The sequence below is a fragment of the Xyrauchen texanus genome, chromosome 28, assembly GCF_025860055.1.
Source record: "Xyrauchen texanus isolate HMW12.3.18 chromosome 28, RBS_HiC_50CHRs, whole genome shotgun sequence".
NCBI classification, from domain to species: Eukaryota; Metazoa; Chordata; class Actinopteri; order Cypriniformes; family Catostomidae; genus Xyrauchen; species Xyrauchen texanus.
This window is the reverse complement of record NC_068303.1, coordinates 27550146-27567395: the sequence shown is the minus strand read 5'-3', so window position 1 is coordinate 27567395 and position 17250 is coordinate 27550146. Positions and strand designations below refer to the sequence as shown.

Sequence of the window (17250 nt, the reverse complement as noted above, 5' to 3'; positions counted from 1 at the left end):
ACTGTACATCATCTGTCCGTCCGTCCAGCCATCCACCCATCCATCCATCCATCCATCCATCCATCCATCCATCCATCCATCCATCGTCAGTTCGTCCGTCCATCCGCCCTTCCATCTATCCTTCCATCCATCAATCCATCATCCACCTGTCCATCCTTCCATCTATCCATCCATTCATCCGTCCGCCCATCCAACCATCCACCACCCATCCATCCATCATCCATCCAGTCGTCAATCTATCCATCCATCCATCCATTCATCATCCATCCATCCAGCCATCCATCCAGTTGTCAATCTATCCATCCATCCATCCACCATCCATCCATCCACCCATCATCCATCCATCCATTCATCATCCATCCATCCATCCATCCATCCATCCATCCATCCATCCAGTCATAAATCTATCCATCCATCAATCCTCCATCTACTATGCTGAGTAGATTACTTCAGAATTGCAATCCGGTTACAAATTACATGACTAAAATTGCAATCAGTAACATAATCTCTTGGATTATATATTTTTTAGGAAATCTAATTTCCTAAATCTATTTTAGGATTACTTTTGGATTACCTCAGACGTAACTCTTGTTTAATTGATTTCACATGCATTTAGTATAATTTATACTTTCTGACACAATGTTGTTTAAATGCATTTAAGAAAACTTATTTGATGAATCAAAATATGAAGTTATATGATTTTTCTGTTTGTTTTACTTTCTATTTTTGGCAAGGATGGCAGAGAAAGATGGTGTGTGAATCATTCTTATTTAGAAGATAATTTTTTTTTTAACTATTTTCTTTCAGGTTTTAAATATGTTTTTGTTCAGATTACAGAATCAATGATCTATCTATCTATCTGTCTGTCTGTCCGTCCGTCCGTCCGTCCCTCTCTCTCGCTCTCTCTCTCTCTCTCTCTGTCTGTCTGTCTGTCTGTCTGTCCGTCCGTCCGTCCGTCCGTCCGTCCGTCCTCTCTCTCTCTGTCTGTCTGTCCGTCCGTCCGTCCCTCCCTCCCTCCGTCCCTCCCTCCGTCCGTCCGTCCATCCATCCATCCATCCATCCATCCATCCATCCATCCATCCATCCATCTATCTATCTATCTATCTATCTATCTATCTATCTATCTATCTATCTATCTATCTATCTATCTATCTATCCAAATCGAGCGCGTGCGAGGGCTTTTATTATGAAAAACAATCACAGGGATTTATAAATTCGCGGAAGTCAAATCACGTGATCACCGCAAAGCTGTTTGGGAGGAACCGAACAGCAGGCAGAAGTAGAATTCAACATGTCTGCCGTTGGCTGTCAGTGAAGGAGTTGTTTGTGTTCAATCGGTAACAGATCTGTGCGCACGGTGACAAACACGCGACAGCAGACCCGTCGAGGAGCGCGCGCTCATGGCTCAGTGCGTGCAATCCGTGCAAGAGTTCATCCAGGACTCGTTCGTGCCGATGGTGGCCGTCCTGTGCAGCGAGGATGCGGAGAGAGTGACCCGCAAAAACAACCTGAGCTTCCCCGAGCTGCTGCGGCCTTTCTGCCGTCTTACGTCCGAGGGTAAGAGCCCTCATGATCAGACATCAAAGTAGAATATATTATGACTGACCACTTATGTTACACGATGTTAGCGAGCAAAACAGTTCCCTTCCACATATACACTGGCTGTTTTTAAATCCTAGTGAGAGCTGCCTGTCTAGACTCGAAACTGCGGTCTACTTTCGAATCGAACATTTGACCGATCAAAACTGTTGTCTAGGTAGGCAACTCACGAGGTTTAGAAACACAGTCAAATGACAGAAACCGTAACAACCCATGTTCATACGAATATGACCGTCAGTGAAACGTGACCTGATGTCTGCTCACCTGACCATTTAGTGACCATTGTCACAGACAGACCGCACAGATCGGATGTTTTGCATTAATGAGGTTTTAATTGCTACTGAAATAATGGCCCCATCCACAAGAGAACCAACTGGCTGCAGGCCATGTTGGGCCTGTGCAGTTAATCACCAGCCTATATGTAGTAAGATATACAGGCTAATCCTAGGGAAACAGACAATCAGATCAATTGGATCACCTTATCAATACCCAACTTGTTTACAACTGTATGCTAGATTGAGCAACTGATGATCAGGGAAGGGTCTGCAAGAACTTGTGCTGTGTCAGATTAGCAAAAAAGCAAAAAAAAATTAGCAAAAAAATACTTTAGGTCAGGGGTCTTTCATGTTACTACAAACATGGCTTGACAGAGTAGTAATTATTATCATTTACGTGTATACATTTTCCATAATGTTAGACTAATATAATGTCAGCTAGATGTTTTTAAAATGTGTGTTTTATTGCAATAAAGGTGTGTTTAGAACCTGTATGTCTCTCACACCCACAATAATCTGTGAATAGCTCAGCACCCTTAAAATCTGTGTATATACACTCATCTAAAGGATTATTAGGAACACCATACTAATACTGTGTATGACCCCCTTTCGCCTTCAGAACTGCCTTAATTCTACGTGGCATTGATTCAACAAGGTGCTGAAAGCATTCTTTAGAAATGTTGGCCCATATTGATAGGATAACATCTTGCAGTTGATGGAGATTTGTGGGATGCACATCCAGGGCACGAAGCTCCCGTTCCACCACATCCCAAAGATGCTCTATTGGGTTGAGATCTGGTGACTGTGGGGGCCATTTTAGTACAGTGAACTCATTGTCATGTTCAAGAAACCAATTTGAAATGATTCGAGCTTTGTGACATGGTGCATTATCCTGCTGGACGTAGCCATCAGAGAATGGGTACATGGTGGCCATAAAGGGATGGACATGGTCAGAAACAATGCTCAGGTAGGCCGTGGCATTTAAACGATGCCCAATTGGCACTAAGGGGCCTAAAGTGTGCCAAGAAAACATCCCCCACACCATTACACCACCACCACCAGCCTGCACAGTGGTAACAAGGCATGATGGATCCATGTTCTCATTCTGTTTACGCCAAATTCTGACTCTACCATCTGAATGTCTCAACAGAAATCGAGACTCATCGGACCAGGCAACATTTTTCCAGTCTTCAACTGTCCAATTTTGGTGAGCTCTTGCAAATTGTAGCCTCTTTTTCCTATTTGTAGTGGAGATGAGTGGTACCCGGTGGGGTCTTCTGCTGTTGTAGCCCACCCACCTCAAGGTTGTGCATGTTGTGGCTTCACAAATGCTTTGCTGCATACCTCGGTTGTAACGAGTGGTTATTTCAGGCAAAGTTGCTCTTCTATCAGCTTGAATCAGTCGGCCCATTCTCCTCTGACCTTTAGCATCAACAAGGCATTTTCGCCCACAGGACTGCCGCATACTGGATGTTTTTCCCTTTTCACACCATTCTTTGTAAACCCTAGAAATGGTTGTGCGTGAAAATCCTAGTAACTGAGCAGATTGTGAAATACTCAGACCGGCCCGTCTGGCACCAACAACCATGCCACGCTCAAAATTGCTTAAATCACCTTTCTTTCTCATTCTGACATTCAGTTTGGAGTTCAGGAGATTGTCTTGACCAGGACCACACCCCTAAATGCATTGAAGCAACTGCCATGTGATTGGTTGGTTAGATAATTGCATTAATGAGTAATTGAACAGGTGTTCCTAATAATCCTTTAGGTGAGTGTGTGTATATATATATATATATATATATATATATATATATTCATGTTTACTGAAAACAGTGACTGTTTCATTCAAAATCCTTAATAAACTTCAAGTTTTGTGTTGCTATACTGCCCTTTAGTAAGTGGTAGACGCAGGCATATGCTATATTTTCCAGTGAAAGAACAAAATATTTGTGCAACCTAATACGCTACTGTAACTGATGTGCATATACTGACAAACAGATACAATTTTAATTGGTTTGCTAAAAAATTTGTCAAAGTGTTATGAGTTAAAATCTTGCTTAACCCTCAGAGCCCGACGGCATCGTCCACGACATCACACGGCACCTCCGATAAATATTTATATAATTTGATGAAAGTTTTATCGATTTTCTTACCGCTTTTTCCAGCAGAAAGCTAACGAGCTAGCCATCACGGGGTGTCTTTGGTGTCTTTGTAGCCTTTACAGAAGGTTTTCTATCCAGCCCGAACTTGTGCCTCTTTTCGGAGTTTTTCAGCAATAAATCCAAACACTTACATCCAAGATTTATCCACTTGATGTCCATAATTTATCAATTCTCCATCATTTTTGCCGCTAGCTCGATGATAGCTGCCATTTTGGATATCACATGATGCTTTGCGTGAGGTTGTTGACCAATGACAGGCTGATCCGTCTTCCACGTTGGTGTGCGTCATTACGCATGAACCAAGCTCTGATATTGTGGAGAGAGAAACGCACGGCAAAGTAGTTTTGAGGAGAGAGAGAGAGAGAGAGACGCGTAGTCCTCTCTCTCTCTCTCTCTCCTCAAAGTAGTTTTGAGGAGAGAGAGAGAGAGATGCGCGGCATAATAGTTTTGAGGAGAGAGAGAGAGAGACGCGCGGTCCTCTCTCTCTCTCTCTCTCTCCTCAAAACTACTTTGAGGAGAGAGAGAGAGATGCGCGGCAAAATAGTTTTGAGGAGAGGTAATAGTTTTGAGGAGAGAGAGAGAGATGCGCGGCAAAATAGTTTTGAGGAGAGGTAATAGTTTTGAGGTAATAGTTTTGAGGAGAGGTAATAGTTTTGAGGTAATAGTTTTGAGGTAATAGTTTTGAGGAGAGGTAATAGTTTTGAGGTAATAGTTTTGAGGTAATAGTTTTGAGGAGAGGTAATAGTTTTGAGGTAATAGTTTTGAGGTAATAGTTTTGAGGTAATAGTTTTGAGGTAATAATTTTGAGGTAATAGTTTTGAAATGCAAAGCCTGTGATGTGGCCCTCTGTGTGATTGCTGATAGGAACTGTTTTGAGGCTTGGCACCAGTGAATGAGGCAAAAAACGCCTGGACTTTTTTTGGAAAAATGTAAATAGTTTTGGTTCTGTAGAAGTTACAATGTTTATTCCTGTGCTCCAGGACTCCAAAGACATGAACAAACTGTTTTCCAGAGGAAATTTGCTTAGCTTTTATTTATTTGTGTGTGATTTCAATAAATATTTGAGTGATTCAATTTCCGTTTTATTTTTTCATTTGTCTTTATGGTCCCATAACTTATTTTACATTCAGGTGACATCAATGCAACACAAATATGCTGAAAGTCCAATTTGTCTTGAAAAAAAAGAGGTGTGTCAATTGTCTGTGCACAACAGGGTTGATGTTTTACAAGCTTTTTTAGTAAATAAAACCAGACGGAAAATGAATTGTAAAAATGCCCTTAGGTCTTAAAGGGTTAAAGCAAAAATTATATTCAAATACGTTTATTTATTTTTTTAAATAGAGCCATAAAATTTCAGGTTCAGAGAAAGGGCTGAAATCCTAGAATCACAAATAATTATAGCTACCATCTACAATATGGGCCATTAAGGAATCATGCTATTGTGAGAAAATATTTTTGCATATATTTTTTTTTTCTCACAGCACAAGAGATACAATGCTTGTACTGTAGTCGAGCGGTGGTTGACTAATCGACTAGTTGTCTAACAACTGACTGATTGATTAGTGAGGTCATTTATTTTTAGTGGTGGTGCTTTTAATGGGAGACGCAGTTATCGATTTAATAGATGCCACTACTTGGAGAGCGTTTTTATGTGATGATAGCTTGCTGTGCTTAACATTGTATAACAGTCAGCACAGTAAAACCCTCTGCTAGAGTCTCTTTAAAGCTTTAGGTTTAAGGCTCAGGTATACGTTCCGGATTGACTCGCACCTGGTCGACCGTGTTGCCTTTGTGAGTATACTCTTCTGACCGTGATAGAATACGAAGGCGTTTGACGCATGCCCACTACAACTTCTTTGATATGCTCTTTTAGTACAGTCAATAGCAGGTGCATGTGTCAGCGACACGCACATGTGCTGATGACTAGGGCTAAAATGATTAGTCGACTTTTTCGACAACATCAACAATACAATTTTGTTGTTGAATAGTCGTTTCATCTCATTTAACGTAACATGAGATCACATTAAACTTTAATGATGATGCGCGAGAGCAGCACTGCAGCTCATGACTGATTATTGAGAGGAAGAAAACAGCTCACAGTCCAGATGCACTCTAAACTTTCACAGCTTTAGGTGATGTAGATCGCAAAGTATGAGGGAATTATGATGCAAAAATACAAAAGTAAATACAGAAGCACTCTTATTGTGGAGCTGGAGCTGCCGCTCCGCTTGAAGCAAAACTTGTGTATTGAGTGTCTGTAGAGGAAACACCCCGGGCGTTACATCTTAAATGGAGCTTTATTAAAGTTCAAATAATATGGAAGTAGATCATGTAAATGACTACAAACTCCGAAACTGGCATTTCTCTTCTATGAGTTGCACGAATGACCCAATCTAAGGGGGGAAATATTGAAACTGCATCCGGCTGAGGCACTCTCTGTCTTGGGGACACTCATCCCTTGAGCGTGAATGCTTAATGCAGCTAGATTATAACGTGATGGCTCGCGACTTATTGAATCATAATACAGTATGTGTGTCACTGTGCATTTCTTATTGTGAAGAAAATTGCCAGTACGCAGCTTTATTAATAAGAGAGAGTTTATTTTTTTTGTTTAGTTAAAGATGGATTGAAGTGAACAGAAAGGTGAGAGAGGAAGTCTTCGCCCCCATGATACGACGCAAAAAAATTACATTTTTATTTGTTTTTGTTTTTGGCTTGTTTTTCCAATATAAATATCTAAAACTGCTTTAAAACAACGTACATTATCTTTAGCAGCTTTACTGCAGAATAAATAAATGTTATCTGAGAATGTTGAATATAATGTTAAAAATACAAATATTTTAAAATATCTAAAGTTCTTTAAATAAAGATGCATTCACCTGAGAAGCAGCATAAAATATATTTATACTTCTTTTAGATCATGACTATATGTAGATTTTTTCTTTACTGCACTCTCTCCTCTACTGTTAGCCCTTTTCCACCAACATGGTTCAGTGGTGGGTTCCTGGGCTGTTGTGAATTCTCTGTTCCGCACGTTTCCACCGCTGTTAAGGAACTGATTATGGTGGAGGGTGGGATAATGTTTTCGTCACCAAAGTTTTCCTAACAACATCAGTTTTTCTAGCTACCAAATGTAGCAAGGAGTACTTTCTCACTCTCCCTCCTTCTCTTGCTCCTTTTCCTCTTTTGGTGTTACCATACTGCAGGTCACCTGCGTGACCCCAATAACCAGGTGGTAGTGGTGAAAGGTCTACGGATCAGTGTGACGGGGATCAACACGAGGCCTCCCAAGACAACCGACCTGCACAAACTTCTCAGTCAGGTGGTCTCTGTCTGCCAGCCTCCTGAAGGGTCGCCCGCTAATGTCATCACCGCAGGAGACTACGACCTCAACATAAGCGGTAATTGCCTGCTGAATAAGAATGTTTTTTAATTTCTAAGTTGGCTGAAGAAGAGAAAAAGAAAATCTTAAACAGTCACAATGTTTTAAAGAGTTTATCAATTGAGTGCAGATGGATATGAATGTTAAAAGATGATCTATTGAAAAAGATGATAAGCAACTTCATACAGTCTTAGGCTGCGTTTCCACTGACGTGGAAGAAATACGCTCAAAGTTGTGCTCGGCTACCATAGGAAGGAATTTAAAGCGCTTGCTAAACTTTGCTTACCACGTGCCAGTGGAAACGTACATTAAGAAAGCCACATGCACCTGATCGTCTACATCAAGATATAGAACACAGGATAAATATCGTAAATTACTCATTAGGCTTATCATCGATATCGTGGAGTTTTTTTATCGCGATTTAAATATTGAGACCGTTTTATTGCCCAGCCATAAATGCAATTGAAAAAGATATTAAGCAAACCGAGAAAGGGGGCCTCTTCATAAACACTGGTGGCCAAAAATGTGGAATATTGTACAGATTTTGCTGTTTCGGAAGGAAATTGGTACTTTATTTCACCAAAGTGACATTCAACGGATCACAAAGTGTAGTGAGTTTAGTCAGCATCTCAGAATAACATTCAGAGATGATATTCTTCTCACCACAATTGTACAGAGGAGTTATCTGAGTTACTGTAGACTTTGTCAGTTAGAACCAGTCTGGCCATTCTCCGTTGACCTCTCATCAACAAGGCATTTCCGTCAGCTTCAAAGTTAGTTAATTTTAGTGTTTGTTGCAGTAAAGCAACATGCTTTATTTTCTCTGAATCTGAACATAGTTGAGCCAAACTCGTCTATCGCAGGACTGATAATACATAGTCTAAGAGACCCTATTTTAGGCAGAACTCAATTTTGACAATGTCTAATTACCACTTTTGCATTTGCAAGTAAGTGCAGTAACTTAGAAATAGAGCCGAAACTTAAATATTATTCATTTATTTTACACCATTCCTTTGTTTATTTCCAGATCTATATAGTATTTTAGATAAGCCTTTCTCAAACTTTTTTCAGTCAGGGCACCTTTCAAAAGTGCATAAAATCTCAAGGCACCCCAGTGTAAAATATAATTTAAAAACACTGCATAACCCAAATGTAAATGCAAATGTCCTGTTTATTTAGACAGAACAGTAATGAACAGAGCATAATACGAACTGTAAATAACAATAACAATAATAATAACAACTTTATAGCACCTTTAAAAACACAGGTTTGCAAAGTAATTCACAAAATAATTAATCAGAGACACAAATGCCATAAAACCGTAAGAGGTGGACCGCCCAATACAAGAACCCAACAACAAATCCAGACCAGGAGAACTAAAATGAAGTGCAGGATGCAGTTAAAATAAAATAAAAAGGGGCAGACATGAAAAAATATATATACATTACGATAAGAAAAAGATGCATGTTAAAAAATGCACCAGAGATACTAAAAGTGGCCTAAATTCACGTTTATTTTTACGTTTCTGTCAGTCTGAGGTGTTGTTGCTATAACGCGTTGCTATGGGTTGCGTCACTTGCGTCAAGTTGTGTGTGTGTCTTGCTTCGGTCTTGTGAGACGGATTTTTATGGTTAATTTTATATATATATATATATATATATCTAAAATGAATTTACAATTTTATTAATACGTTCATATATTTAAAAAGAAGAATGTATTTATGTAAATTCAATTAGATTTATATATGAAATGTCAGATTTTTTTTTATTTATTTTTTTAGCCTACGTAATTTTTTGGCGGCACCCCTGACACAGTCAGGGGGCACCCCAGTGTGCCGCGGCACCCACTTTGAGAAAGGCTGTTTTAGATCCTTCATCTTTGTTGTATGCAATATTAATTTCTTGTCTCAGCATTTTTAATAATATCTGTTCTGAATATCTATATTTTGAGTATTTATTCAGAGTAGTTTCTCATCTCTCCACCTGATGAAGGCAGCAAAACTATTAAGTTGTGAGGGTGAAAATCAAATAATTTAATTGTCACTGCCATTAAAATTAAAGGGTTTGTTTTGCATTGCACATTTATGTTCTATAATTTCTAATCTTGTTTTCATTTTTCAAAATTCCCCCCACTTCTCCTGATGAACTCTTGGTAAGGGCTCTGACACGCATACACGCACATTTCCCTGGTGTGTGTGTATGCCAGGTCACAAACGTTTGTGCTGTGCTGTTAACCCTTTGAAGAATGTGTGTAATGTGTTTGGCTCCCTTTCAGATCTAGGCTAGCAGTAGAGCCTGTCCCTAGGTCACAGAGCCCTTTCCCCTCTGCTACACCCTTCACCCCTGTGGCTAGACACTAACATACAAATCCACACCAGCCAGATTCTCCTGTGTTCTGACAAAGGAGCCATACTCCTGAGTCCTGACTTGCACCCAAATATGAGAACAGAGTCGGGGTGCAATGTATAGAGACAGTGTGCTTGCATATGTAAATTCCATAGATGGTTGGTTTGGATACAAAGCTAAAGTGCATTGAAAACTTGATGTATTATACCTCTCATGCCAAGCTCCTTTATCAGGAAACATGCCCAGATCTTGCTGCTATGAATCTCATTTGACAATCCCCAATCCCTTTGATCATAGACACTGTAGCTCCTCAGGTAATGTTGGTGTCAAATTCAGGGCACTGCTGTGAAAACAGATAGCTGTGATGACTCAAGCTACCACTGCGATCAAAACTGCTCCGCTAACACCGCTAAATTGACTCTTAAATACCAATGTATTTGTACAGCATTAAAATAAATATTCTTTAAGTTAAAGGGATAGCTTACCGAAAAGTGAACTTTCTGTTATCATGTACTCACCCTCATAGCGTTCCAAACCCGTAGGACTTTCATTCTTTTGTGGAATATGGATGTTTTAAAGAGCTGCATTTTTCAATACAGGGAAGTGCATTTGGACATTTTATAACATATTATTTTTAAATATTTTGGATTTAATTTTCAGCATTAATGACTTGAGAATACTGTAATGTACAGTCAGCATGTCATCATCGCAAAAATAAACAACAGGACTATCCATTGCTAAGCAAAATAAATAAATGGAGATTTACATTTACATTTATGCATTTGGCAGACGCTTTTATCCAAAGCGACTTACAGTGCACTTATTACAGGGACAATCCCCCCCGGAGCAACCTGGAGTTAAGTGTCTTGCTCAAGGACACAATGGTGGTGGCTGTGGGGATCGATCCAGCGACCTTCTGATTAACAGTTATGTGCTTTAGTCCACTACACCACCACCTCTCCAGATGGAGATGAATGTTATGATGATTTACAAAATAATTTATAATCATATAAATTAAATCATATTATTTATAATAAAATAAATAATATTTTCTTTTAATGTTATTTTAAATGTTTTTTAATTATGTTAGAAGAAACAGACCACGGAAAGCTACAGGAGACATGAAACTAGCATGGTGTATGAGATTGTTTGCAAGGGACAATGGAGAAATATAGTTTAGAGGTCATTATACAAGAATATCTGAACACTGATTGCTGCAAATGATCATTCAGAATCGAGTGTTCCAGTGAGCTATGTTATACATTGTGAGATATACTTGGAAAAAATTACTAGTAAGATTTACTTACATTTTTACACATGATTTTTTTCCAAGTACATTTTAATGGTATAAAATTAAGAAAATGTACTTAATTTAACAACATAATATTGATAGAAGTGAGTAAATTTACCTTACACACTTCAGTTAATAGAGTAACTTTTACTTACAAATCTGATGTTCATGGTACTTAAACTTAGTAAAATGAAAATTATTTTGAATGTTTACATTTTTAACTTGTAAACACGTTTAATCATGTACCACATGACATATGGAAGCCTTCCACGCAGACCTTAACACTCGGTGCACAAAACAGGATGACGTAAAAATCAACTATTACTAAAAAAAAAATATTTCAGACTTCAGAACATAACAAAAATCAGCAATAAAAACAGTAAATAAACTGGCAAATAGTGAAACCATGCACGCTCATTAATTATTCAATCCCGGTGCATACTGGGAACACCAGTTTCAAAAAGATATGTCAAATTTACTCATTCTAGTTTCCATTTAAATTTACAAAAATTAGTGAATAAATATGACACGGTTTTTTACTTTACGATTAAAGCATGATGACTCAAAACAACAAACAATCATAAATAATATTTACTTATAAGCTAAAGCATTCATTTTCACATGCTTGAATTGAGTACAAATGTAGAATTTACTTAATATTTTCAAGTTCACACTTAAACTAACCTATTCAATGTAGAAAGTACTTAATCGTTTGGCTGTATTTACTTCAGCACAAATCATTTTCAGTGTACACCGTTAGCCTGATATAACATTACTCATACTGTGATAAAATATTTTGATCATAATGCCCACTCCAGTACCAATAGTTTGTGTTTTATATGCGTCTCAAAGGCAAATGAATGTATGGCTTGTTCAATCTTTGTAATGTGCTTTATTATCTCCTATGATTCATTTAATAAATTGCCTTTTCTCTCAACAGGAGATGGCAGCAAAACATATCAGTGTGTAAAACTAATCAGGGTTTTAACTCAAGTTTAACACTTTGTTCAGAAGACAATCTTTGTTGACAGACAGAAAACAGTTGGTCTTGACATATTGTCTGTGACTAGCTTCTGCAGGTGCTGGGTTTGGGGTGGGGTGGGTTGGTTTGGCTTCGTAATGCTTATATATGGTCCCTGTAAGTGGGTTTTAACCAGTCTGGCTCTACTTTGCCTCTCTCTTCCTCTCTCAGACCGCTTGGTCAAAGCGAGCGTTCCCTGGTACTCTGACTGGAAAGAAACACTCACCCAGCTGAGCTCATCCAAGCACTACACAGGTATTCCCTTCCTGCCTGTGCTGGGAGTGTGTGCGAGGGGTTTCCTCGTTCACCTTCTCCTCGCCATTTCCTGGTCCAGCTTGCTCCGTAGCAGAACTGTTGCTAAATCTCCTTTCCTTTGTCCAATCCAGCTTCCTCAACCTTCAACTTTCTTATGGTGTTGGTGGTGGTCTTTAGTGTGTGTGTGTGTGTGTGTGTGAGAGAGAGAGAGAGTGTGAGAGAAATGGGAAATTACTCATTGTGCTGAAGCTCCCACAGGTTTATACAGTATAATTTTATCTCTGCCTCCATTCATATGTCAAAATATAGTGTCATTTAGAATCTTAATCTCTTCATTTAAGCCCAGTGTGTTCCCCAATGGGGTCTGATGATGGTTGGCAATAGCTTTGATCAATACTCGAGGGTTATTTGTTACTTCAAAGAACTTTGAGTTCAGTTTTTTGAGGTTTTCAGTTCAATGAGTCATTTTACCTGATTAGTCACAAACATTTCTTTCTTTGTAGTTTAGGGTTTCCTTCTAGATTCACCAGTCTAGTCAGTGTGAAGTAGAGATTGACTTTACACACACACACAAATATCTGAAATCCAAACAGATTAAATCATGACTCATTTAATCAGTTTGATTTACCGTATAGGTTTCTTTCTTGCCATATTAATGTAATATGCTCTGTTGGGTGGAAAAACGGTTTGTTGTGTCTAATGTTAAACTTAAACTGTTCCCTGATAGCACACATACATCAACCCAGATGTGTGTGCTTTTTATATGGTTAACTCATCTGCAATACTTTTATCAAATGTTTTCCTCTCGCATGTCAATAAATCTGATCTTTTTAAGATGTTTAGCAGGTATTATTTAGACTTTGGTGATTTCCAGATGAAAAGATCTAAGAAAGATCTATCGAATTTCATTATCGAGTAGTTGGAGAACGGAGAAGCCCCGTCAGTGATGTCACTTCACAGCCAAGTGAAAAATGTGTCGCATTATGAAAATTGTTTGAAAAAGATGAGTTTAAGCGGAAAAAAACACGACCCAAGTTGTACAGCGCACAAGAGCACTTTATAAACCGTTCAAAGAAGATTATAATAAGCATACACTGGATAAACATTCACAGTTTTTGAAAAGAATTGTATAGAAACATGTAATCAATGAAAATACTATTGTAAAAGCTATTATAGTAAAATATTTAAATGCATGTAATCAGTGACAGTGTACAAGCATATGTATCTAACATAATTATGTATTTTTCAGTTGGGCATTATTAATAATATTTCTGTTATTGTGTCACTATTTACCTCTACTGGGCTGATTTATTTATTTTTGTCCCACTCCAAATGCCCTATGGATCATTTTACTCTTTAACTCTTGTTACGTTTTTCAAGTAAAGAAACTGTTTTGCATATGTCCTGAAAGTAATAATAATAAATCCAAACTTAACTTTTGATGATTCAGGCTTTGTTCAAAGTGTAGTGAGAGTATAGAATCATGAATTCAGTAATGTAAATCAAACCAAATCCTTACGGCCTTTATCATTTCTTTTTTTTAATCATTTTAAAATACAGGAAATAAAATTTTATTTTTATCGGATTAATCGATTAATAGTCGAAATAATCTAAGATTAATCGGCTATCAAAATAATCGTTAGTTGCAGCCCTACATTAATCTATACTTATTCATTTTTATTTATTTTTCTTTGAGCGTGGACAAAATATTTTCAATGTTTGGTTTTTAAGTAAAAAGAAAAAAACGGGACCTCTGGTTGAGTTGAAACGGAATGACCCTATAGTAGGTCCTTAAGATTTTGGAATTTGGCCATACTGAAAACTGAGGTGGTGGAAAACTGAATTGGCAGATAGAACTGACTTATTGAATGTGTTCTCATTCAAAGACTATTTTATTAACTTATTTTATTAAGTTTTTCCTTTACGATAAAGGGCATAGACATAGAGGCTACAAGAGTACAAATGAAATGAAATCCCAGATGCAAAATAGAATACAAAGAATAACAAAAAAAAAAAAAAAAATGCAGAGTTTGTGCTGAAAGCGGGACATTCCAGCAAATATTAGTTGGTTGTCAACCCAAGCAGTTTTACTCCAGAGCCCTTCAATGCTGCCTATGTGAAAGAGAAAATGTGGTAATTTTAGCCAATAACAGATAGTTCCAAAAGTAACTATTGGCAGTTTGCAGGAAATATATTGTAATTATGAGACAAATACATAAAACTACATTAATCTAAATATATTAAATAAAAAATAAATGCTAAGGAGAAAAATTTAAATAAATAGTCTATTTGTCCTCACTAAATGATGCAAACTACTCCCCTTTTGGCTAAAGTCACCTTTTTTAAGCTACTTTGCCCAATATTTGCTGCTAAATATCTGGTAAATATTTGTTTACATTTGTACATATTAAAATCATTTGAAAGGTTCACTTTATGCTTAAACAACAGCTTTAAATACAAACAAAGTCCAATGAAAATATACATATGGAACACCTGCTTTGAATTTCTCACCCTTTTCACCTTTCATGAGTTTGCATCATTAACTACTGTTGAAATAGTTTTCCATCCTGTCCCATCCCTAGTATTATTTGTGTCCATTTGTAGCACATTGTAGTTGTGTGATTTGACAACTAGAATGCTGCAATTGTAATCAACAGAGCTACTCTGCAAGCACGTGATGTGTTGTTGATTATGATGGGAGCAATATAGAATTATCACATCACTTACAGTGCTGACATCTGTTCAAATTCTACCACACTTCCTTCGTTCTTTATGAAGATTCAGATAAAGAATTGTTAGGCTGCTGGAGTAAAGTGTATCATGCCATGTCTATTTTCATGAATAATTCTTAGAGGCCCATTGTTTGAGATGAAATGTCAAGAAGCTCAACTAATAAAGCTTTAGGGTAAAAATCAGTCCATAAGTTTGTCTTATTTTATGAAGTTATAAAAGGGTGACATTTATTGTGATTGTTGATTTCTGTCAAAACCTGCTTTGAACATTCTACCTGTCTTGAATAGATCATCAAGGTATTTCAGAGCGATGTGATGCTCTTCTATGGTTTACTCTGTCTTTATGTGATCTGACTGTTATACCTTCTAGTGTATATCAGATATGTGGTAGTTTGAATGTTTTTCTGTCCTCCTTGCCTTTCATAATTTGCTTCTCTTGTTTTCCACCCTGAGGGCTGGTCATGCGGCCTCTAATAATCTTGTCTCTGAAACAAGACAATATTTCTTTGTGTGTGTTAATCTTGTAGCAACAACGCCATGGTTTGAGACATACAGGGAGAACTTTCTGCAGTCCATGCCAGCGTCAGAGCACGAGTTCCTCAATCACTACTTGGCCTGTATCCTTCAAAACAGAAAAAAAATGCTTTTATTTTGTGCCCTCTCCCTATCAACTTCCTCTACCTCTCTCCTTTCCCTTTCTCATAATGCCCACTTTATTTTTGTTTACCACTAGGGATGTCAAACACTTCGGCCATTTAAAAATGTTCAGCTGAAAATGCTTATTAGTGTATTTTAGTAAGTATAAATTATTTCATAAAATGTGAAATATAATTATACCAATTAATATCAAGGCCAGTATTGCAGATATTGCTAACGGTTCAGATACTTCTCATTTAGAACAGAACTGAAAATGTGTTCAACATATTTAAAAGGCATGAGACCTCAACATCAACAAAAAACAACCTATTATAATAAATGCTGCATTTAGAGTCAGTGTTACTTGTTCAGTGTATCAATTCTCATGATACAACATAAAAAACAGAAGTATAGATATTTCAAGAGCTATCTACCCATTCCTGTTTTAAATTAATGTAAACAAATGTAAATCTAAAATTAGAAAAAGAAATGGCCCCAGTCTAGATTTATGTTCTTTTTGGTTAAGAATATTCATTTTGTTTCATTTATAACCCTCCTGTCTCCTGTTCTCTCAACACTTTCTCTCTCAGACTCACTCTGTTTTGTTTTCCCCCGTATCTTGAGTGAGATCTCCTGAACTTGGTTGCAGGTATGTTAGTGGTGTCATCTCGTGAGGCGGTGCCAACAGAGCAGTTTCTCAAGCTTTCACAAGAACAGCACAGAATCCAGCACAGTGGAGAATACACCCACCCCAAATGGTTCATTCCCAACACGCTCAAATATTACGTCCTGCTCCACGACATCAGTGATGGAGATGAGCAGAGGTATGTGTGTCTCCAGACATAATACTGAAATAAATAAAAATAAAGCTGCAAGCAGCAACTAACAGGGTTCAAGAGTTTAAAATGTTTTAAGTACATGTTACAAATATTAAGTATTATTAAGACAGTCTGTTTGCACCTAAAATAGAGCTAAATTGCCATCATTTTCAGAACCATCAGGTTTAGGTCCACAGATATATGGCCTTTTTAACATTACTTACCATCATAGCGCCACCTATTGTCCGATCTTCACCATATTTTGCATGCTGCTTCAGAATCACATGCTGCACATATGTCTTATATTTGATGAAAATCTGATGTATCATTTAGGAGTTATAGGCTTTTGTGTAAACTAGGCCACGCCCATATTTTTAGATTACGCTGTTATAGCCATGCCAAAAAAAAGTAAACCATTTTTTTTATGATTATTGATCTATGCTGTCCACAGATTATTTCTGTACAGGGTTTGTTGAAAGTGCAGAAAATATATATTTTGTTTTTATAATCACAAATATTTTATTAACAATTTGAATGACACCAATGGTTCTTGAGGCAAAGTTGTTCAGAAAGAGGTCTGTCATATTATATGAATAACACATGTCTGTGTGAAGTAACGCATAATACACAATGATTTGCACAGTATTTTTATTTTTTTCAAATTCTGTACAGACCTGTTGCGCCAAGAGACAAATTGGCCCACCACGTTTCTTTTTGATTGAAAGTTGAGTGGT

At 37.5% G+C, this 17250-nt stretch overlaps 1 protein-coding gene across 3 annotated transcripts in view; it reads left to right on the top strand.

The window, feature by feature from the left end:
• The first annotated feature begins 1262 nt into the window (after positions 1–1262).
• Positions 1263–17250, top strand: part of LOC127622113 (trafficking protein particle complex subunit 8-like) — a 78094-nt gene continuing 62106 nt past the window's right edge. Inside the window, exons 1-5 of one of the 3 annotated variants that reach the window (XM_052096049.1) lie at positions 1263–1557; positions 7243–7437; positions 12262–12330; positions 15590–15679; positions 16348–16522. In XM_052096049.1, coding sequence (XP_051952009.1) covers positions 1401–1557; positions 7243–7437; positions 12262–12330; positions 15590–15679; positions 16348–16522 — 686 coding nt within the window. In that variant the 5' untranslated portion in view covers positions 1263–1400. Of the gene's footprint in view, positions 1558–7242; positions 7438–12246; positions 12331–15589; positions 15680–16347; positions 16523–17250 lie in introns of all 3 variants that reach the window. The other 2 variants (XM_052096048.1, XM_052096050.1) reach the window with 2 other exon arrangements.